The 23,941-nt window shown below is 40.9% G+C and overlaps 1 protein-coding gene and 1 long non-coding RNA gene across 7 annotated transcripts in view; one reads left to right on the top strand and one right to left on the bottom strand.

Annotated features, from left to right (window-relative positions):
• CHD1 (chromodomain helicase DNA binding protein 1) overlaps window positions 1–15,994 on the bottom strand; it is a 59,562-nt gene extending 43,568 nt beyond the window's left edge. For 4 of the 6 annotated variants that reach the window (XM_061445381.1, XM_061445382.1, XM_061445376.1 and 1 more), the window contains exons 1-2: window positions 15,616–15,747; window positions 13,851–14,045 (exon numbers count right to left, since the gene is read on the bottom strand). In XM_061445381.1, coding sequence (XP_061301365.1) covers window positions 13,851–13,903 — 53 coding nt within the window. In that variant the 5' untranslated portion in view covers window positions 13,904–14,045; window positions 15,616–15,747. Of the gene's footprint in view, window positions 1–13,850; window positions 14,046–15,615 lie in introns of all 6 variants that reach the window. The other 2 variants (XM_061445379.1, XM_061445377.1) reach the window with 2 other exon arrangements.
• A 172-nt stretch (window positions 15,995–16,166) lies between these two features.
• On the top strand, window positions 16,167–23,098 carry LOC133265128 (uncharacterized). The gene is made up of 3 exons (XR_009741872.1): window positions 16,167–16,281; window positions 16,829–16,974; window positions 23,054–23,098. It is a non-coding gene; the product is annotated as an uncharacterized LOC133265128 (long non-coding RNA).
• The last annotated feature ends 843 nt before the right edge of the window (window positions 23,099–23,941 follow it).

Here is a 23,941-nt window from a genome sequence, read left to right on the forward strand (position 1 = left end):
TAATTACACATACATTGCAGGTATGTGCTCAAGTATTTTTTATTGATAGGAGTGGGCAAACAAAAATTCTGGATAAAAAAACCCATATGTAATGGAGAGAAGCCTTCCTTTTTCTCAAACCTGTACATATTAAGCAAGCCTTGTCTATTACAAACAAACATAAATCTGTAATCGTCATGGGATTTACTATGACCTTTTTTCACATGAGCATTAATTCAGATTAAATCCTACTGTGCTAGATGCCAACCCTAAGAGTAAAGACAGAATTATTTGCATAAAGGTACATATATTTACATACACACACATTCAAAAATAAAATTCACATCTATCATCTCCCTCAGTAAAGGGGGAACTCAGGAACAAACAAGTGAAGTTTCCCTTTAATTGCTCCTACCTTTGCTCTGAGTTTCTAGTAGTTTTCACACAAGTCAAACAACGGTACAAGCAGTAGTATGAGGTACCACACTTTGAAAACACTCTCAGTTCTCACTAATACATTCACCTGCTGATGAAGGTTCTCCAAGAATAATTCTTTTCTTTTTTTGACATCGTTACTGCTGCTCTCTACAATCCCCTCCCTATGGTGTCATTCACAGAGGGTATAGATTCAGCTTTTTAAAACAGCTGTTTTCATAAACATTCTCAAGGCCAATGGGTAAGTGGAACAAACAAGGAGTGAACAGTCGGTATTTTTCATGACTGCTGTCCTAAAACCGAAGCATGAAACAGTGAAATCAATACAGAATTCAGGGAAAAAAACAGCAAACAAACCCTAAATATATTCATATTAAGGATTTTTTGTAGTTTGCAATTTTACTACACACACATTCCATACTTGCAAGTCATTTTCCAAGTACGTAAACTGGTAGGTGGTTTATGTAATGCCTTTTCCCCTTTCCCACAGCATGGCGTTGCTGACATTACTAAGAAAAAGGTCAACAGCATGCAGAATTCCCATTACACTGCAGTGCCTACCAGCATCAGATGAAATCTAAAAAGCTTATTTGCAGAGTGTTATCTTATGTTGACCAGCAAGGGTTCATAATTTGAGTACCTTTTCTTGCAATGAATAAGGCACGTTAGTGCAAAATAGCACTGCTGACCTCCACAGAATTAATCACCTGAACTGGCACTACTAATTACCAAGATACTGGTATCACATCTCTAGGGGTAGGATGCAAGGAACATTAAATATTTCCTCAAATAAGGATTAGAACACTGTCACAACTACCTGTCACCTACTGTCTAATGCTCTTACATAAATATCTCTGGAAGACAACAGAGAATTCTGGTCCCCTGCTCTTCAGAGTTCCCCTTAAAGTAAAGGAGAGGCAAAGTGTTATTTCTTGCCACTTTCTCCTCCTGTACAGGCCAGGGTCATTGCCTTTGCTTCAGATGCTTCTCCTTTTTGCTAAACTGTTTCCAGTAAAAGTGGACACCATACCCACTATGCTACGGACACCTGAGACAGAGTAAAAGCGATGGTTTTGAGTACAACTTGACTAGCCTTTTATCTCTGCATCTGTATCCTCTTTTCTCCTTCCTCCCAAAATAGCCTGATTAAAAATGGCAAGGAAAATATCTACTATTCTCAGGTAGCTAGCATTAATCAGGACCTTCCTACCCTTTCCAAACACAGTCAAAATAGTGTCTCTGCAAGACAATCCAGAGCTGGAGCTCTTCTTCATTCAACTCTTCTGGTAAGAAAGTCATACATATCTTAAATATATTCAGAGAAACCATCAGCATGTAAGACTTCATTCTCAGTTAACCTCCACCTATGTTTTTCAAATTTACCCTATTCCACCATGTCACCATTCACCATGTCGTTTGCTCTGCTCTTGTAGTGCTGACCTCTTCTAACCAACTCTTATTTTGTGGTCTAATTTTTTTCCTACCTTCTTCACTGACAAACGGACCTCCAAGAAAGCAAATGCCAACAGAAGCTATAAACACTATCAACACTAGAATAGGATGTGTAAGTGGAAACAACAGGGCAAACCAAGTTAAGGTACAGAATAGAAGCGTTATTAATATATGTATACAAAAATACAATATTTGGTAACATTAACTGCTGAAGACCATTTGTGCTCTTTTAAGCACTTAATTACTGAAAATGGAATGCCTGTTTTTCTAAGTCATTTTTCTATGAATGGGTAGCATGAGCCTCTAACTCATCTGGCTCCAAGTGAATTACATATATTTACAACTAAAAGAAAAACCAACCAACAAAAAAAAAAATAACCCCCTCAAAACTCAAACAAATAACAATCAAAAAAACCCCACAACAAGAACCCCAACACCAATCACAAACAAACAACACCCGCAAAAACCAGTAAAATGAAAATGGCGTTACATGTTTAGAGATATTCCTTACATTAAGGAATGTTTAATTTAGGCTTAAGAAACCTTACATTACATTCAGTATAGTCTTAAATAAAATTAAAAAAAAAAACAAAACAACAAACCAAGCAAAAAAACAAACAAAACCAACAAACAAAAACAAACAAAAAACCCAAACAAAACCCAAACAAACAAAACCACAAAAAAACACCAAAACCATAAGAAAACCGAAAAACACCTTCTAGGATACATTGTCAAGAAACCACTCTCAGCCCAAGCCCTTGAGTCAAGTAGTTACGTTTGTACAGCAATGTGTCAAATCTGATTTGGTATGGAAATTTGAAGAAAGGGTAATATAACCCTCTTTTCAAGAAGAGGAAAATGGATGACCCAGGGAACTACAGACCAGTCAGTCTCACCTCTGTGCCTGGCAAAATCTTGGAGCAGATTCTCCTGGAAGGCATGCCAAGGCACATGAAAATCAACAAGGTGCTTGGTGACAGCCAGCATGGCTTCACTAAGGGGAAATCCTGCCTGACCAATTTGGTGGCCTTCTATGATGGGGCTACAGAACTGATGGACAGGGATAGAGCAGTTGACGTCATCTACCTGGACTTGTGCAGTGTTCCACACTGTCCTGCATGACATCCTTGTCTCTGAATTGGAAAGACATCAGTTTGATAGGTGGACCACTCGGTGGATAAAGAACTGGCTGGATGGCCCCACGCAAAGAGTTGTGGTCAATGGCTCAGTGTCCAGCTGGAGACCATCCATTAGGGTGCTATAATTACCAAATAAAATAGTGCAAATGTTTTCCTAGTGTAAACTGCTCAAAATTTACAGAACTATACCAATTTCATAGTTAACAAAAGTCACACTGTCACTGGATTGACATTGTCAGTCTCCATAGGAGAGGTGCTCTATCCCCCGATCATCTTGATGGCCCTCCCCTGGAATCGCTTAACAAGGTCCAGGTCCCTCTTGTGATGGGGGCTCCAGAGCAGGATGCAGTACTCCAGGTGAGGTCTCACCAGTAAATCTCTTCTGTCCACCATAGGATATCTCATCAACAATAATCCATCTCTATTCCTGTATCCGAGCAAATTTTGCTTTATTGCTAGACTTGTCTCACACAAAAATCACACAAAAGCTCACACAAAATGAGCTGTGCAATCTCAAACAATTCACAATCACTGTTTTATCTTCCTACTTCCATAAACACTACTCTGGATTTTTTTCATAGCAACAGACTGTACCAAAGCAAGATGTATGCACATACTTCTCTTCATATCTTGAGACACTGTCTCCCTTATTAGTCTTAACATGTATCTCATTTTCAGAGGAATAAAATTTAATAATATACAGAATAAGTAAACAGTTTTCTCCCTTTGAATATGTATGCATGTGCTTCCTTGATGTTAGCATATATTGTAAATGCTTTATCAAACTTCTTGGTATACCATATGAAATTAAAATAAACTGAAGGTAGCACTCATCCCTATTCTACAAAACCATGACACTCAATATTGTGAAAATATTTTCCTGTCTGGTATATATAGCCAAAGTCGAAGTCAAAAGTGAAAAGCACTATTGGACTTAAATTTTCTGGACCATCACCAAAAGAAGGCCTACAAGAAAACTGGAGAGGGATTTTTTACATGGCATATATGGGTAGAAAAAGAGATAATGACTTTAACCTGAAAAAGGGTAAATTTAGATTACATATTTAGTTGTTTACTGTGATGTTGGTGAGGCACTAGCACAGGCTGCCCAGAGAAGCTGTGGCTGCCGGTCCCTGGCAGTGTTCAAGGCCAGGCTGGACAGGGCTTTGAGCAACCTGGTCTAGTGGAAGTTGTCCCTGCCTATTGCAGGGGATTGAAACTGGTTGAGCTTTAAGGTCCCTTCCAACACAAACTATTCCAAGATTCTGTGATTCAATGACTTTGTTAGGGCCATCAAAAGGAATGACGGCCCTAAGAAGAGATTATTGCTAAATCTATATGCATAACCCGTATCTTTGTGCATTCATGGCCCTCCATGGGACAAAAATCAGTTTTGAATTGTGTCTCCTGAGCTCTGACTGGAAGGACTACCCATTTCTAGTGCAAATAATACAAACTCTCTTTGAGGCTCAAGAGTTACACTATTACCTGAATGTGTATCCAGCCATTTTCAGCCACCAAAAAAAAACCCTTACTCTCTGAATTTGGGAGTATCAGCTTTCAAGCAGCCTGAGTAGCTCAAGTGAAGGTACGGTATGAAATCTTTTGGAGATACTAGAGTTTTGGTTACTGTGAAAGTGACCCAGTATCTTAGTGGTTTGAGTACACAAGGCAACATTTTGGTAGATGGAATGGACTGCAAGTGTGGCCTCTGTGAGGAGTGGTCAGGGCTGCCCCTTGCCAGACACAGCTGGTTCCAGCTCCAATGGACCCACCTCAGGGCACAACTGAGCCCATCAGCCAAGATGGCCCTGCCTCTAGGAAAAAATATTTAAGAAATGGTAAAAATGCTACACAACATCAATTGAGAGAGAGAGGAGTGAGAAATATATGAAACAGCTCTGCAGAGAGCAGGGTCAATGGAAGAGGGGAGGAGGTGCCCCAAGCACTGGCACAGAAGTTCCCCTGCACTGTGTGGAAGAGGGCTCAGAGAACTGTTATTCCTTTACAGCCCACAAATAGTCCATGCTGGAGCAGGTTTATCCTGGAGGAATATGGCCCATGGTCAACCCACATCATTGCTATCTGCGACGGCCTATATGCAGTGGGGAGGACCCAACTGGAGCAGGGTAAGAGTGTGAGAAGAAAGGAGTGGCAGAGAGGAAATGTTATAGACTGATCGCAGCTCAAATTCCTCACACCCCTGCACCACTCATGGGGAGAACGTAGAAGTGTTGAGAATAAAGAAGTGAAGCTGAACATGTGAAAAAGCAGAAGGGCAAAGGAAAGGTGGTTTAAATATTTTGTCTTTGTTTCTTACCATCTAATTCTAATTGCCAATAAACTAAATTAATTTTTCCCAAGTCCAGAGTGTAGCAAAACCAAACAAGAAAGAAAATGTTAAAATATTCACTACAATTTCTCCTTAGCTACATCACCTTCTAAGCAAGTCTATAAGGCTTTCTAATTTGCCTCTACAGTTCATACCCGTCTTGAAATCACAGAACTTTATCTTTTCTGCTCCTGCTCTCACATACTGCTTGGCATTTTCTAGCACATGATGTAAACCCACTCGTCCTGTTTCCTTGTCTCCTGTGCCTGGACAGTGGAGTCTTAAATGATAGCCTGATAGCAAAGATCTTTCTCATACCTTTCTGGGTGTTTTAAGGCTGACTTATCTATTCTACCTCAGTTAACAGATTCCTGGCTCTAAGTCTTTCTTCCTGCTAAGGTGAGTTCTCAACTCTATAGTCATTACCTTGTATAATTACCTTGGTAGAAGAATTGAAACTTGGAATTGATAACTTTATGAAGAATTTCTATCGCAGCTTCTAGATAAGACCCTAAGACAGAGATTTACATTTCAGTATGTTAATGAACCTCTCAGACAAGGCCTCAAAACTTTGAGAAGTCCCATTGCCCTTTCTTACTTACTCACTAAATGAACTATGCAATTAGTGTCTTGAGAAAATAGATGCAGTCAGAGGCACTGTTACTTCTTTGGTGTCTTGCTGTAAAGTCCATGCAGACTTTTTTCTTCTGCTGCCATTTTATAATTCTAATTCTCATTTATTGTATTAGTACTTTTAGTCTTTATTTTCTTATTATAATCTGGGATAATACTGCCTCAGGAATATTCTGAGGATTAAATTCTTAATGACAGTATAAATACTTTGAAGGAATTAATGGATTTTGCATTTGTTGTGAATCTTCTCAGCTTCAAAATCATTGTTTTTTACCAATCCTGATGAAATCCGTATGTGGGTCCTGAAGGAGCTGGCAAATTAAGTTGCTAAGCCACTGTCCATCACATTTGAGAAATCATGGCAGTCAGGTGAAGTTCCCGATGACTGGAAAAAGGGAAATATAACCCCCGTTTTCAAGAAGGGGAAAATGGATGACCCCGGGAATTACAGACCAGTCAGTCTCACCTCTGTGCCTGGCAAAATCTTGGAGCAGATTCTCCTGGAAGGCATGCTAAGGCACATGAAAAGCAACAAGGTGCTTGGTGACAGCCAGCATGGCTTCACTAAAGGCAAATCCTGCCTGACCAACTTGGTGGCCTTCTATGGTGGGGTTACGGAACTGATGGACAGGGGTAGAGCAGTTGACGTCACCTACCTGGACTTGTGCAAAGCGTTCAACGCTCTCCCGCATGACATCCTTGTCTCTAAATTGGAAAGACATCAATTTGATGGATGGACCACTCAGTGGATAAAGAACTGGCTGGATGGCCCCACGCAAAGAGTTGTGGTCAATGGCTCAATGTCCGGCTGGAGACCAGTAATGAGTGGTGTCCCTCAGGGATCGGTGTTGGGACAGGTCTTGCTCAACATCTTTGTCAGTGACATGGACAGTGGGATTGAGTGCGCCCTCAGCAAGTTTCCTGATGACACCAAGCTGTGTGGTTTGGTTGATACGCTGGAGGGAAGGAATGCCATCCAAAGGGACCCTGACATACTTGTGTGGTGGCCCAATGCCAGCCTCATGAAGTTCAACAGCGCAAAGGGCAAGGTCCTACACCTGGGTCGGAGCAATCCCAGGCACAGCTACAGGTTGGGCAGAGAAGAGATTCAGAGCAGCCCTGAGGAGAAGGACTTGGGGGTGTTGGTCAATGAGAAAACAAACATGAGCCGGCTTCAGTTTGCACTCACAGCCCAGAAAGCCAGCCATATCCTGGGCTGCATCAAAAGAAGCGTGACCAGCAGGTCGAAGGAGGTGATCCTGCCCCTAAGCTCTGCTCTCGTGAGACCTCACTTGGAGTATTGTGTGCAGTTCTGGTGTCCTCAACATAAAAAGGACATGGAGCTGTTCAAGTAAGTCCAGAGGAGGGCCACGATGATGATCAGGGGACTGGAGCACCTCCCATATGAAGACAAGGCTGAGAAAGTTGGGGCTGTTCAGCCTGGAAAAGAGAAGGCTGCGTGGTGACCTCATTGCAGCTTTCCAGTATCTGAAGGGGGCCTACAAGGATGCTGGGGAGGGACTCTTCATTAGGGACTGTAGTGACAGGATGATGGATAACGGGTTAAAACGTAAAATGGGGGAAATTTAGATTGGATATAAGGAGGATTTTCTTTACTGTAAGGGTGATGAGGCACTTGAATTGGTTGCCCAGGGAGTTTGCGAATGCTCCATCCCTGGTGGTGTTCAAGGACAGGCTGGACAGAGGCTTGGGTGACATGGTTTAGTGTGAAGTGTCCCTGCCCATGGCAGGGGGTTTGGGACTAGAGGATCTTCAGGTCTTTTCCAACCCTAACTATTCTATGATTCTATAAGCTGGACACACTGAAGCAATCTGTACTTTTATATTAAAAATAACAACAAACAGATGCAGACACTCACTACCTTTTCTGTATGAATTTATGCCTGAATACAGTATTTATTCACAAACTCCTTTGCAAGAAAAGCTACATAGCTTAATTAAAGTAACAAACCCCACAGATTTTCATATTTACTCTTGCCTGGTTTTTTTTTCCACACACCCCACAATAAATACCTATGCAATGAAACTGGTGAATGCTTTGGGGAGATGACAGGTCTAAAGAGGCAGGTAACTGAAACAGATCAAAAGCAAGTATCCTGTAACAGCCATTGGTTCTTTTTAATATTCTAATACTTAGTATCACTAGCTTATCTCTTACAACAAGGTGCCCCTGATAGGATCAGAAAACGAGGAACAAAGTCTGATAATTTACACAAGGTACTAGGAACAGAAATCCTAAAATGAAAGCTATACAAATACCTGTAAAATAGTACTTAGGCTCCTATGTAAAGGTCTAGGTTAATAATGGATCCAAGAGCGGGTAATTTATCACCACTGATTTAAAAGCACATTCATTACGTTAAACTACCTTAACAGTCTTCTAAGGGCAGCAGGCAAAATTAACTAAGGACAGTTGGGCAAAATTAAGTACAACACACTAGAGGGAAAAAAAAAAACCAACACTTTCTGTAGGGTCATTGAAAAGCATCTGACATGACAGTGGACTTTTTGGTTCTTTGGTTTTGTTTGTTTGCTTTGAAACAAACCAGAAATAGAAGGAAAACAACTACTTAATTTGATTTAGATGCATAAAGAAAATTTATCTTATTTATCACCACCAGTAAAAATCAGAGGAAACAAACAGAATAAAGTTCAGTCTAGCAAGGGTTATTTCCTGTCCTCAGCTATCACAAAGCATGAATTTAACTGAATTTTCCTGATGTGGGCTAGCAACTCAGAGAAATGCATTATATTTCCAGTCCTGCAGGACACTGCCACTACTACAAACCATCCCCAAAGTAAAGGTATCAAAACTATACTGATCATCTACCCACTTTCACAACCCCAAGAAACACACAGCAAGTCTTTGAGAGCCACAAGTCACATATCTTAAGAACCCAAAGAAGTTCCAGGAATCTTTCATAGGCAGGAAGTATCAGTGGTTCCCAAGGGGTCTACTACTCTGTGGTCTGATGTGACCATCCTTCGACATGCAGCTGGTTCCAGGAGCAATACAATGATGTCTTTAGTAGAGCTCCTTACAGTTCACCAGCAAAAAAAAAAATTAAATGCAATTTAATTAAAAAACACAAAAATGCACAACCAAAAAAATCCACTAATATAAACAAATACAAAACCAAACAAAAAACAATCGAACAGAAAAAAAAAAAAACCACCAAAAAAACCTAGCCTACAAACCACCTCCCCCTTAAGAAAACAGCCAACCTAAAAAAACAACAAACACTACTCCTGGAGGGCCGACATCTGGATAGGTGCACTGCCTGTATCACAAAGACAGGACTTTGTCTTGAGGAATGTGAATTTTGAAACTCCCAGAATGGTGGAACTGAATCTAAACATACATACAAAAGGTATCTATCAGCCAGTTCAGATAGAGAAGGAACAAGACCTGGATAAAATCAGCAGCAGTCCCAAAGCCAAAACAGAGACCGTATGTACAAGAAAAGCTGTATCGTGAATTTATAATTCCTTCTTTTAGCTGGCAAGGTTTCTAGACAAAAAAACACTTTGGTTTTGATACACATTCTATCTGAACTCTTCCAAAAGAAGTGAAAAGATGCTTTTAACTTGTATTAGGAGAACTTTTCACGCTTAACTGCAATAATCCTGATAAAGTAGCAACTTGCTAACCAAAAATATTACTGCTAACAGAAGTGAAGAGCTTGCTTTATCCACTAGCCATTCACAGCAAGCACTACGCAGAGTTTCCTTTACCATTTACTTCTGTTGATCTCAAGAACTCCTGTGTACTAAGTATGTATCTACGTATGTATAGTTTTATGTATATGCTCTCTCCTGCTACATACACACATTTTTATTATCTATTAAATTTATTCAAAAAGGAAGCCACCACATAGAGGTAATTATGCAAACATTCTTGGAGAATTTCTGTTTTAACTCCTGCTTCTATTTCTTGAAAGCAATAAACTTAATTCATGCCTTTCGATTCATCTTTTTTACCTTCAATGGAAAGTATGGATTTGTATAGTAAATTGAAGCCTGCTGACAAAATCTTTAGTCTCAACTGCCTTCTTTGGTCCATAGTCTACTCAATCCACAAAGTGAATTAATTAAACCCACTGAAATTAGTATCTTCTATTAAAATCAGCTTTCAAGTGTGCAAAGACTGGGCAAGGTCCTTAGTGTGAAGCAGCTGCTTTCTGCTTAGCGCACAAATAGTAGTACAGTTCATTCCAGCCAACTACTTTGCAGTTAAGCTGCACTAAGCACATCCCTTTAAACCTCCAGAGAAGGAAGGTTTGCTTAAGTCCTCTATACCTTGTTCTGCAGGAAACGTAGGAAGAGCAAAGAGATGGGAAAACAGATTGTTATTCAATTAGTACCACTCACTTCTGCAGTCCCTGTTCTACCTGGAGCTTGTCTTGCACTTCAGGTATAACTGCCCTTCCTTGCTGATTAAGGTTTCTTATTACTACCTAACTAGAATGTATTTACTCGTATTTAAGTTTGCAACAGAATGCTTTCAAGATCACTACACAAGGATGCTTTGCTGAAGAGTCAGCTTCTCAAGTATCAATATCAATTTTTTGTGTCTATGCTCACTTGCTATCCAGATTAACAATATCTGTGATATTTTACCTTAAGCTATTTAAAAATATGCCAGAATAGTGATTTCAAGTAAACAAGAAGCTGGAAAGTAGATTCCACTGTAATTATTACACAGAAATCAGCACATCAAGCAAGAATAGTGTTTACGATAGTCTGCAACTTCCATCATGCTTGGTTCTAGTATTGATTTTTATAGGTTCAGGGGTTGCTGAAATAGGCAAGGAAAATTCAAACAGCATGGTCAGTTATGAAAATATATGAAAATACAAAAGATGCACTTTTTCACCTGTAACAAAACAGAATTTCAGGCTCAACTAGCAGCAAAGTTGTCTGCTCATTTACCAGTCAGATGAATAGATGCAATGCTGTGAAGTAATGCAGAAGTGTGGCAAATCGTCCATTCCTTTCACACACCTCAGAAATAATTCACCTTCAAAGCTAGTCACAGGGAACAAAGGATAGTTACAATTCTATGCTACAATGCTGACCAGTGCATAAAATTGAAAGTTTATGAACAGTTCCTTCTCCAGCCCTCCTACTAATGAAACTACAGGCTTTCCACTACTTCTGCAAGTCATGGTGTTCCCCTAAAATAATAAAATGCAGTATCCATGAAGCCTTGTTTTTTTGTAAATTCAGCCCTAATCCACTGCTTCTTGTAACTTTCTAAAGTAATGACAATGGCTCCCCTACATCAGGCTGTATTTAATTGTTATCAAGATTGACTCCAGAATGACACCTATGGACATTTACAGCACACATCAAAGGGAAGTGGATAGTTTTACTGTACTTGTAAAGTGTCAAACTTGCAAAGTGACATAAACTTCTCATAGTTATCACCAATACCGCTATTTAGATTATCACTGTTTTCACCTTCATCTCTTCTTCTTTTCTACCAATTCTTGGAAGTTTCATCATCTTTGGAGTTTATTCCCAACAGCAATTCTCAATTACTTTCTTCACTTGTTCCACTTCCCTCCCCAGCATCCTGCATGAAATAGGACAACTAGAAGCCTAGGAAATGTAATTTCTTACCAATCTCTACTTCCACTCTGCAGAATTCACATTTCCATATTTGAAACCTAAATACAGCAACGCTTCCCAAGTTATAGTTAGCTATCTGTCTGCAGCTTGCTAAGGCAACTCTCCTCCCAGTACAAACTACCTAAACTTCTGGAAACTCAAAGAAAAGGAAAGGAAAAAGAAAAAAAAAAGAAAAAAAGAAGGCTAAACAGGGAGAAGTCATATAAAGATATTCCATAAACATCATACTCCTTTGGCCTTTGGCAGTAATTATTTTAGTAATGGAAGTAGGCTAGACAAAACCAGCTCCATCATTGAAAATGGAAATCGTTGACCTTCCATTTATAAAAAACAGTTTCCTGATACTACACGGCAAACGTGAAAATAAGCTTTCCAGGACTTGCCTGTGTACTAAGCTATGGGGTTAATGACTGATATAAGCCTAGGAAAAATGTTTTTAGCTTTTTAAAACCTGATAAAACTTTAAGATGTGCTCAGCAAGACATTTAAAATGAGTAACAGTCTTGCTTCCCAGGCAAGTGTCAAGTTTGAGTACTATGCATCCTCCCCATAGTTACTTCTAATGATGTTGCTGCGAACTGTAATGTTTAGTTGGCTTAGTCTTAAGAATTACTATAGCTTTTAAATAACTTTGATATACTAATGTTTATGGGTAGTCACAATTACAGAGTGGTTTTCCAACCTATCTTTAGCAAGGTAGCTTGTTTCAAGTAGTAAGAAAATTTACACACATAATCATCAGACTTGTCCCTGGTAAATCTGCATTTGTTGAACATCTAAGAGTTCAGAAGAATAGCCTTGCTCACACTATTTGTTCATGTTTCTCTTCTCACCTGATAAGGCTTTCCCCAGTTCCCCTGAGCCACCCCTCTTTCTGATCTCCAGTGAGAGACTCAAAGACAGATGGGTGGATTAACAGCATGTTCACAAACACTTCTTGGGAGTCTAAAACCACTTTGCAAATTTACTTCAACTTAAACCTTCAGCATTTACCATATTTCCAATTTTAGAAATCTAAACTGTAGCACAGAAGTGATGTGAATTTTTGAACCCTAATTCAACCCCTCTAAATTGGCTGTCATCCCTGGATGCAGGAAAGTTCTAACCAGGCTCTTTAAAATGTGAACACTGCACATGCTACAAAACTAGCATTCAGCATCACAGGACTGATTTTTATATTTAGTAAATCAAACAAACAAACAAAAACCCCAACCCAAACAAACCCTAAACACAACCTCCCCCCCCCCCCCCCCCCCCAGTGACAAAAAAACCCAGCTGGGAAACTGGACTTTCACTTCAGAAAATAAATAAATGTCAACACTTATATTGCTCTGACAGCTCTAAAGAAGGAAGGGCCATGCAGGCTGAGAGTTGTGGTTGTTCAGCCTGGAGAAGAGAAGGCTCACGGGAGGCCTCAGAGCTGCTTCCTGTGCCTACAGCGGCCAACAAGAAAGATGGAGAGGGATTTTTGACAAGGGCATGTAGTGACAGGACAAGGGGGTATGGCTTTAAACTGACAGTAAGAAGATTTAGATATTAGGAAGAAATTCTTCACTATGAAAGTGGTGTGACACTGAAACAGGTTGCACAGGGAAGCTGTTGCTGCCCCATCCCTGGCAGTGCCCAGTGCCAGGTTGGACTGGGCTTTGAGCAACCCTGTCTAGTGGAAGGTGTCCCTGCCCATGCAGGAGGTTTGGAACTAGATGATCTTGAGAGTACCTTCCAACCCAAACCATTCTATGATATAAGAATCATAAAACACTCTGTATCAAGAACAGATGTATTTATAAACAAGTCACTACTCCACCTTTAGAGATAGCCTACGTAGGGTTTTATACAACACATATTATGCATATGTGCCTTGCACTTCATAGACAGTAGCTTTATTTTACCATTCAAACAGAATGGTAAAGACACCTCAGACATTCTTTTTTCCCCTCAAAAGAGCAATACTACTCTGTTGGATGCCGACACAATTTTAATACTATATAAACTTTACTACATAAGGTGCATACAAGCTCATTACAGTCCATCACTGAAGCGATGTGAATGTAACAAGCAGAAATGTAAACTGCAAGAAAGCATGTGCAGTCCTCCTAACTAGGTCTGCTTGTGAACCAGGAAGCTTTGGCACCAAGTTCAAATATAAACCAGTTTATAATAATATAGGAGAATAATATAGGAGAATACATAGTCAATTATAACTGAAACGAGTAAGTGCTTACCTTGACTCTCCACTACTGTTTCTTATGCTTTCTTCATCGCTGTGCAAATTCATTGTAAATATTAGTAAGTTCAAAAGATAAATAAAAGACCAGTCTGGTTACAATGTGGATATCTTCTTGGTATTCTGCTTGTTTGCCAAGTCAGGTGTTTGCTCTAGTGTTCTTTGTGTGTATTCAAGATTTCTCCTCAAATACCTAAAACAGTAAAGAAAAACACTGACACAATTTGAAAGCACGTCTGCATCTAAAAAGAAACGAAAAATAACATGGCAATATAGATGGCAATGTGCACAGAATAGGAAATGGTATGGAAATTACATTCTCTTTAGCACTGCAGGGTAAGAACAGTTTACTACATGTCTGCACTATATCATGTGGTTTAACTTTTGCCATACGACTGACTTCAGGACAAAGTGGATATAAATTTTAACAAAAAACTGCTCACCTGAACACAGACGTAAAACGACATATATATTCTTCAGCTAAGATCTGCTTAGTAAAATGTATTCAACAGACAAAACACAGTGGAAGCATTTCCAGATACACACATAATGCTTACAGCCGCTTGTGGGTAAAGGCAGGAAGAAAAAGACTGTCCTGTTTAAAACAACTGTCTCCACTAAATCAGACCAGCAAGATCCCACAGATGGAATGATCATTATTTCACATACAAGCGCATCTTAAACCAGATCACTGCAGTATCCCATACAGCTAGATATGTTTAGGTTCACGGTAAATGGACTGCAAGCACAAACTCACTGATAATCAGATAAAAAGCACCGCCTCTCACAGATTTAGTGATGTGAAAGCGGTTAGAGTGTGTCCTGCTAGCTGCCTGCCCCGAGGCGCTCTCCTCTAATATGTAACAGCCCAACCGCAGCTCACCGGGTCGTGGCAGTGGGGAATGCATCGCTCCGCGGTGGGAAATACTCCGTGCTCAGGCATCCAAGCCACTCCGGCCACCAGACAAAGGCGACGAGGGAGGGGAAAGTAACAGAAGGCAGCCCGGCAACTCCGCAGGGCCCGCGAAGCGACATCGGGGACCTCGCGGCGGAGGAGGCGAGCCAGGCGGCTCCCCGCGGTCCGCCCGCAAGGCCGCGCTCTGCTTAGTCGCCTGGCCGCACGCTGCCCGTCCTCCCGCGCAAACACCGCCCTCGCTTTCGGGCCCGGCACCCGGTGAGCCCCGGGAAGCACCCTGAGCAGCGACTCTAACTTTCCCCCTGCCGCGCTTTTCCCGTTCCGCGGTGATCCTTCCTGCAGGACTGGAGAGCCCAGGCCGCCAGACCGTGCTCCCGCAGCCTCCCTCTGCAGCTCTCGCTCTGCCCGCCCCCAGGGCGCTCGTCTCCCGTCCTCAAAGCTAGCTCTCCGCTGGCAGCGCGGCCTTGCACAGGCGTCGCTCCCAGCCAAGGCTCCCTGGCAGCGTCTCCAAGGCCGCCGCTGTCCTCCATTCTCGATTTTCCCGGCGCCCCGCCTGGCCAGAGGAGAGCCAAGGCCGCTCTCCTCCCTCCAAGGCGGCTCTGCGCTGGCTCCGCCAGCAGGACCAAGCGAGAGAGACTCGACACCGGCTATCCGCTGCGGCCCTCGCAGCTCCCACTCTCCGCTAAGTGGGCCCAAGAACCCACCCCGCGCCGGGCAGCCCTTCCCCCCGGACCCCGCCCGGCAGCGAGATCCATCTCTCAGCACCGCCCGCCCCCCCTTCCATCTTCGGAAGCTGTAAAACTCCCGGCCGGCGAAAGGGAAAGAAGCCATGGCGGCCTCTGCCTACCTTCGTGTGCCCAGCCTGGCGAAGCCTTCCCAGAGCCTCCCCTGCCCGTGACTGCGCTACGCCCCGCGGGGATGCTCGTACCGCAGCCGAGGGTCGGCGGCTGCTGCCGCGGCGGGCCCTGGGCCGCCGCTCAGTCCCGCTGGCCGCCGGCTCCTCGTAGCTTTGACGCGGTAGACTCTCTCGCCCGCCCGCTCGAACAATGGGGCCCCGAACTGGGCAGGGAGGGGCGCAGGGAGTACCCGAGTGAGTGTTGTGCCGCTCTGCTCCGCCACCGCTCCTCAAGTCCTCTCGACCGCCGCCATCACGCCGCTTCTCCACTCTGCCTCCCCCTCCCGCGGTCGGATGGAAACCCCGGGCGTGATGTCAGCCGTGCGCCCTGGGACCGACCGGCAGCAGGAGGAGGAGGAGCCACGGCCGGGGGCGACCGGCAGCGCCGCTGGGCCTCTGGAGTGGTTGGTGAAAGCAGGGTGGGCCGCTCGTTGTGCCGGGGGTTGGTGGCAGTGCCCGCCCTCTGTCCCTCCTTCCGTCCCTGCCTGCCGCACGGAAGGAATGTTGAGGCCGGGACGGGCCCAGCTCCCAGCCGTCTGTGAAGGCGCAGGGCGCGGCCCGACCCAAAGGGACTCCATGACCTGAGCGGCCCAGCCGCCCGTTACTATTCTGCGGAGCGTGGGTTGTTGGTTTTATTTTATTTTTTTTTATTATTTGGTGGGGGTTCTCGGTGTAAAATCGCAGCCCGGCGACAAATACGACCACGTTCCTTAGTCTAGCTACACAGTTACAAGCAGTACGGGAAGGAAGGCTCCGCGCTCTGCTGCTGGGAGGACGTTGTCACCGGAGGACTACCCCTGGGGGGTAGCTGGTCTTCCTCTTTCCATTACAGAACCTAACGGTCGCTCTTTTCAAAGCTATTAATGTTAGCCTTTTATTTAACATGCATCACGTTCGTTAACAAAAAAAAAAACAAACCCTCAAAACAACACCCCCCCCCCCCAAAAAAAAACCACAACTAAATCCAAACCACCACGCACCCTCCAAATCTGAAATACAACACACAAGGAAAAAGGTTACATAAGTTGTGTGTCTGAATTTTCCCAGAATGGCAAAGAAAGTGGCAGCTGAGTGAAAGAGTGTGCTGTAAACTCAATGCCGCAGCCAACCTGTCTTCTCTTCTTTGGAGGCACACATATGCAATTACACTCTTGTCACCCAAGAGGATTGTGGGGTCACTGCTGACATCTGGCACCAGACCTTTGGACATTTATGTAGCACCCTGCAAGAATGAAAGAGGTCAAGATCAGCATGAAAACACAGCTTGGCCATCAATGAAGGGAAGCTTGAAGGAAGCAAGTTGCTGTGCAGGTATACCAGAGGAAGGTATTTACAGTAGCCGTCAAATCAGTTCCAAGTTTGAAGAGTTGTGTTGGCTAGGAGCCCACATCTGAGCCACAGTCAGTCAGCTGGAGACCTCTGGGGCTTACAGCTTACCTCATGGTTGCTCTTCCAGGATAAGCAAAGCTGGTTGCTTCAGCACTCAGTGGAGGGTGGTGAGCCAGTGTACCTGCCACTCTTCATCTGAGTTGCTGCGGTTTCCTAGATCGGCACCTTCAGCCCACCAAGAGGATTGTGGGATTGGTTGCCATGCACAGTGACTCGCTGCCTGAGAAGCAGCAGGGGCTAGCCAAAGATTATATACCAGTCCAGCTCTCAAGCACCATGTAGGAGTGTACCCCAAAATCCCAATGGTGTTTTTTCCCTCCAGAGTTAAAAAATGCACCAGGAATTGCTTAGACAAAAATAGCTTCAAAGTTTACAAGAAGGTTATGTTACATTATTGTCCTTATAGAAGCACTAAAATTTGACTAAGTCAGCTTAAGAGAGAATATTTTTTATGACAGACAATAAAATAGATTAGATAGACAAGAGTGCTGCAAGATCAATGTTCTGAAGTTTAAATCAAGACAGAATGAAAGTAACTGTTTTAAGTTAACAAACTACTCTGATAAATAATAGGATAATTAAGGATAGAGCAGATTCTAATGAAAGGATTTTTATTACTATTAGGAATTTTTACATTTTAAGGAAAGAAAGAGTAGAAAGCCACTGCCTTGTTCAACCAGAACAGATAGGTCTTATGCAGAAATTGTGGACTTAAGCAATTACCTTCAGCAAGCAAGTGATAAGACCAAGCTGATAATTTCTAATACATGATAGGTGTTAGGTGTACAAATTATATGAATTAATGTGTGACTAATTTGAGTTACATAGCTAAATAACAGAAGTTTTCATTGCATTTTACAGCTGATTGCAAAACTCACACAGGTCAATATAGATATTTAAATACATAATTTACACCTTTAATATTAATATGATCCACAGAATTTATAATAATGCAACCACACCTAAATACAAATGAAAGGAAATACATGAATTTAGCATCCCTTTCTGTTTACAGCATCCCTTTCTCTTACGAACTACAACACTGTCTTCTTTTGGAAGATAAATAAAAAACACTTAGGGAAGAAAGGAGATGGGAGAACAAAAAAAAAAAAAAAAAAAAAAAAAGAGAACACCAACCAAAACCAAGCAACAAACCAACCAAAAAACCCAACCCAAAACTAAATAAATTCCAGTTGCTTAGCTACAGAATTCTTATTAACCATTCAAATTCTTGTTAACCATTAGACATCAATAAAGAAGGCAGATGTTATTAAAATTCCTCTATTTTTGCTATCAAACTTCCTCTCTTTAAGTTCCTAATTATTCAGAGATCCAGTGACTTTCATCCTTCTCTTTTTTTTTTTTGTGTTTCCCCCTTCCGCTACCCCTCTGTAAGACATCATGTATAGAAAATAGCTTTATTCTGCCAGAAAATATCTTTCCAGGCTGCTGCTTTGAGTCATGTGCATAATTTTTTTTTTGGTACATATTGATTTTTAATTCGTATTAACATCAACAATAGTAATTAGCTTCTATTAACAAATGAAAATACAGTGTTCCCATAGGTCCAATAATTTGCTTTAATGATTAGTACAGGAATTAACAAAACTTACTTATTCTTTCAGGAAAATAATTGAAGGAGAAAGTCCAGTTTTTCCATTTCACATGCCAACTACTAATTTGTCTTTTGTATGGTTAGAGTTACTGTTGTGACAGTATCTACATTTAAATATTGATCATACTGCACATACGTCGTTTCCTTTGCAGGTTAAGGCCCCAAATCTTCAAACATTTGAAGTATGAGCACAATTTTCTGACAGTCTTCCAAGAGCTTAGGGCATCTTCTTCATTGAGAAGATGGTGATGTTCTGCAAGATTGTCTTCATAGTAGGAAGATATGACTGTACGTATATTAAGTATATTTGTAATAGCTTATTTTAGATATCAGAAGTAATTGACTTTGATCACATGGCAGAATGGACACTAGCGTAAACTAATAAAGTCGTACTAGAGAATTTTTACCAGCTCTCAAGACGACAAAATTTTTGTTGCATGCATGCATGTTACATGTTACATGCATGTCAGATGTCCTTGGAGAGCTGCTTTGTGGTTGCTAAAAGGTTCTGGCAATGCTGGTTTAGATTAATTAAGTGATGCACATACACTCGCATCTGCTCTGAACACACTTCTGCCGGAAAGGCATTTATATGTAAACTTTACCATAATCTGTTACTATTGGGTAGTCTGCTATATACAGTGTATCACCCCTCCTTTCCCTGCCTCACATCTCCCCCGGACTTCAACACTAGTAGTTTTCCTATCCTTTTTCATATCCAAATTAGGAACGTTAATCCTACCTCCTTTCCAATGAGGAGCAATCCTTAGGGTTTGGATTTTTTTCCATTTGCATGATTTAGTTAGAGGTGTGACATGTCTTTCTGCTTTCTGTCTGTAGCAGACATGCTAGGCTGTGTGCTCACTACTATGCATTTTTTTTTTTCCTGAGCACAGCAGTTAAAAATACTAGCCTACACTTTGCAACCCAGGAAATAACCTCTGTTCCCTTAGTCTTCTAAATACATCACAAAGTGCTGCTCCCCAGGATGTACCTGCACATGCCCTTTCATTTGTATTTGAGAAATGTAGGTGCTTCTGATTTGGAAACCTCACTTGGAGTCTCTGCAGTATGAGGCAGGCTTAAGATTCAAGCAGAATAAATTTCTGTTTCAGGAGGATACAAGTTGAACTTCTAATTACGAAACTTAGAAGAAATCAACATTTTTAGTTCTATTTTACTTATTAGGCTTCTTCAATTTGCTTCACTTAGATTCTTTTGCTAGTTTCTCAGCTGCTTTGGAAATCCCCTTTCAAGGTGTGGTTTCACAATGGTTTAAATTAACTGGAGTTAGAGCTGCTGTGATCTGTGGCCATATCATCCAAAACCTACCCTACTCAAAGATGCTTGCTTTCTGGCCACTTCAACTTCTTGACTTAGGTCACCACACAGCTATGTGTGGAGTGATCCTTGTGCAGTAAAATAGTAGCAACAATTGTTACTTAGACTGGTTAAAAATTGCTGCAACAGTGTCTGGAGATCTTTCTCCACATCCCTTTGGGAGAAGGATTTTTCTTTTGCATCACAATTTATTTGTATTGCATTTTTAAGCTATTCTTTTTTTTTTTTTTTTTTTTTAGGTAAAGTAAGCATGACATTCTTATCTCAGCAGCATCTCAGACTGTAAGTAATACTGATTTCTGTTGCACATAGCTTTTAGTCTGTATCAAGAGACAAATACACATGACATACAGTGCTTTAGGAACAGCTGGCAAAGCTTTTTGTTATTACAGAAAAGCTATCACCTGTGGGAATAAGCTGCCTTTTTCTGAAACTCAGAATATGAGATGCCAGATGCCATCATCTTCCACGAAGTGAGTGATTTATTGTGTCTAAAGTGTCACTGATTTACCCCACCTGTATCCCCTGGCCTGTTCTTGAGTTGTATTTTTCCTTGTAGGCAAAACATGATCCAAGTTAGGTGTGCTGTTACTCAGCACAATACATTTAAGTGTATCTGTTTTCAGGTTATTTACCTTATCTTTTTAGTAATGGTAGTGGTTCATGTTTATCAAGTATCATTAAAGGAAAGATTTATCACTTTTCTAGTCTTAATATTTAGAAACTCTTCTGGACAAAGAAGCTTTCTCCTTTTTAAAGTAGTGAAACCTTGAATAGTGATCTAGCAGACTTCAGTGAGGCAAGATAGATTCAATAAATACCCTTAACATTTGACTATGTGCTAAGTTAGGTACTGGTTTCTCCCCTTTTTCTTATCTTCTCTCAAAACAATTCCTCCCAAACCCTTCATATTTTGACTTTCCTTCTTCTAATCTTCAGTTACTTCTTAAACAAGTCCTGAAGAGCTCGAAGGTCGTAATGCTAGATATAATACACAAACAAACATCTTCTTTCTGCTCAGTAGGTGTTACCAGGCATAGCCTAGTTTGCCTGTTTTTCATTCATTTTGTATCCCTACTGTTATTTTATTTCATTTTGCATTCTCCCCTCTAAGAAGGCATCAACAGCAATTTATATAGGTAAACCACTCATTATCCTGTCACTTAAATACTACATCCTTCCTGCTGCTTCAGAGTTTTCAGAGTACTCATGTTAGACACCAGTTTAGTTAATCCATTACTTGCTTAGCTCTTCTCTTCACACACAACTGATCAGAAGTAGTTATTTCAAAACAATTTTGTGCATAGATACTTACGTCATAGTAAGATACAAAGTTTTCCTAGCTTTAAATGCAATTAATCTGTAGATACCTAAAATGCAGGTAGACTTGTTAACTGCATTGCATGGAAGAAAAGATTAAAAAATCCTAGTGGCTGGTTAAAAAGTTTGGCCAAATTTGGCCAACTAACCATAGGGTTTTTAAAGTAATTTATTTATAATTTTTTAAAATTATTTATGCAATCCCTTAAAATATGTAGGTACATGAGCTTCAAGTAAATTAATTTCAAGTTTCACAAAAATGTAACAGCTTGCACTGGTACAAGTGTATACATAATATTTCTTAACTATAGGAGTTTAATTATATTGAAGAACAAACTGATAATTAGACTAGTATAATTCAAGGCCTTATTTACACCTCATATAAAGTACAATTAAATAAACTTTTTACGAATTTCTGCTTTGTCTGAACAAAATATCTGTATGTGATTGGAACAACTGAACAGAAACATTGGATCAGTGCATTAGCAAAATGTTTTGCTGAAAAGATCGAAGAAGCAATTAAAACAATGACAATTTAATGGTTCTAATGAGCTTTAAAGTTAATATCCATCAGAACAGCTAAGTTCACACTTTTCTCTAGACTGCTGTTTTGTTTGGTCTATCCAAATTACCATTGATTTGTTGGAGGCATTGCTGATGGTAGGAAGATGTAACTGTACTAACGATGACACCTACAAAGTTCTGGTCTGTAGCTGTCTCTCATACATGTATATTACATTAGTCTACAATATAAGATAAAGAAAACTTTAAAAAAACAAAATAAATACTGTAAATGCCCAGGTGAAATGAATAATTCCATGTAAAGATCTATGTTTGAAGCAGCCTATACTTTAAATAGCAGGCACTACTTGAGGCTGGAGCTAATTTCAGTAAAGCCTGGTAGGTAGCTAACATTTGTGGAGCTTTTATAAATAGACCAGTATCTTCCTAGTGTATTAATACTAACTTTGAGGCTCTGGTATCATTTGTTTTCAAATGCGCTCACTTTTTGAAGTGATTTAATTAACTGATTTGAAATTTGCAGTTGAAATTTGCTTTCTAGTTCTAATTTTAGTTGAAAATTAGCTCATAAATTGAAAATTAACAAATAAATCACTGGCATATCTAAGTTTTGGCCAAGATCAAAGGAATCAAGAGGAGCTGAAAAAAGGTGGGGACTAATCATCAAGGAAATATAATTTCAGAGTATTGTAATCTCCAAGCCTTACTAAGGCTATTCAGTTTCCATGTGATAATCATCACAATACACAACCTAGTAATACCTCATCTGTAGCTGTACAAATGGTTAATGCTGCAATTGTGTTTCCTGGTCCCATGTACCAGTGCAGTTCTACTATGGTTGGCAAGCCATTGCTGAGCAGCAACAACATCTTCAAGCTGTGTTACCACTTGCCACCATTTTTCCTTCGGGACAGGTTGTACTTTCTTGCAATGTTTATTTAGCGCTTCAATTACCTGGTAAAGTATATGGGCTCAGTAGCAGTATCCACAATGGGATGCAGTGTATTTTGACTTTTGTCTATCACTTTGAAAAATCAGTATCTTACTTCAAAAGAGCACCTTCTTTTTTAGAATCATTCAGGCTTTGAAGGTAAAACTGTAGCTGGCTACTTTTTGAAAAGAAAACATGATGACATGAGCAGTCCTAGCCATTAGTAGACACCTTTTTCTTGTTTACAGTGACACTAGTTACCTTTGTTGCAGGTTCACAGTGTACCTGGCAGTCTCCACGTACTTGAAAGAAGAAAAACAAGCAAGTGTTCTGGAACAGCTAACAAAGATCTTTGTTTCTGCAAACTTGTATCCTCTATACCAGCCAACTCAATCTCTGTTATGTTCACTGACCTTTCCCACTCTTTAAAACCTCAGGTTCTTTTACACCACTCCTAACTGTGCTGTGCTGCTGGGCAAGGGAAGGGAAAGCAAGAGGAGGCTATTTTGACTTTCTTGGATACCAACTGAAACTGAGGGCATTCATTTAGGCCTCTGTTTATTACCACAAACTTTATATTTTCTATGGCCCCACTACTTCTGATAGACTAGGTTGAACTTGCTAGTTGATTTTGAAAGTCATTGCAGAAGCAGATACGGAATGAAAAAGTAAATAAAGTCAATGCAACTCCATGTTTTTTTTCTTTAGGAAACGCTACTAGAAGAAGAGTGCCAGTAATGTGTGGAAAAGAAAGTAGCCAGTCTTCTGAAAACTCTTTCTGGTGTTCACTTGCAAAACACCCCTAAAAAAAATCTAAGTTTAAAGTTACTTAAAACATCTCTTGAACAAACAAAAAATGCCAGCTCCTATATGTAGACTTCAGCTATTATGTCTGTTTTAGAGGGCTGTTATATTTGTAGGGTAGATGGCTTTCTTCAGGATTTGCAACAGCAATATCATACAGATTTTGTTCATGTAGCCCCTTTCATGCTTTTCCTGTTTGCATGCTGTGCATTGTGAACTTCTGGTAGTCTCCCTCCTGATCAGCCCTCCCAAATTCAGCTGGCTGTCCAGTTGGCCTGGTTGGTAGAGCATTGGCCAGATATGTATATATGGCTGCAGCAAAAGGCATAGTACTAGGTTATGAGTCAGGGAATATG

The sequence above is a fragment of the Pezoporus flaviventris genome, unplaced genomic scaffold (assembly GCF_033815535.1).
Source record: "Pezoporus flaviventris isolate CSIRO_AGI_PZ_B2104156 unplaced genomic scaffold, CSIRO_AGI_Pfla_v1 ptg000004l, whole genome shotgun sequence".
NCBI classification, from domain to species: domain Eukaryota; kingdom Metazoa; phylum Chordata; class Aves; order Psittaciformes; family Psittacidae; genus Pezoporus; species Pezoporus flaviventris.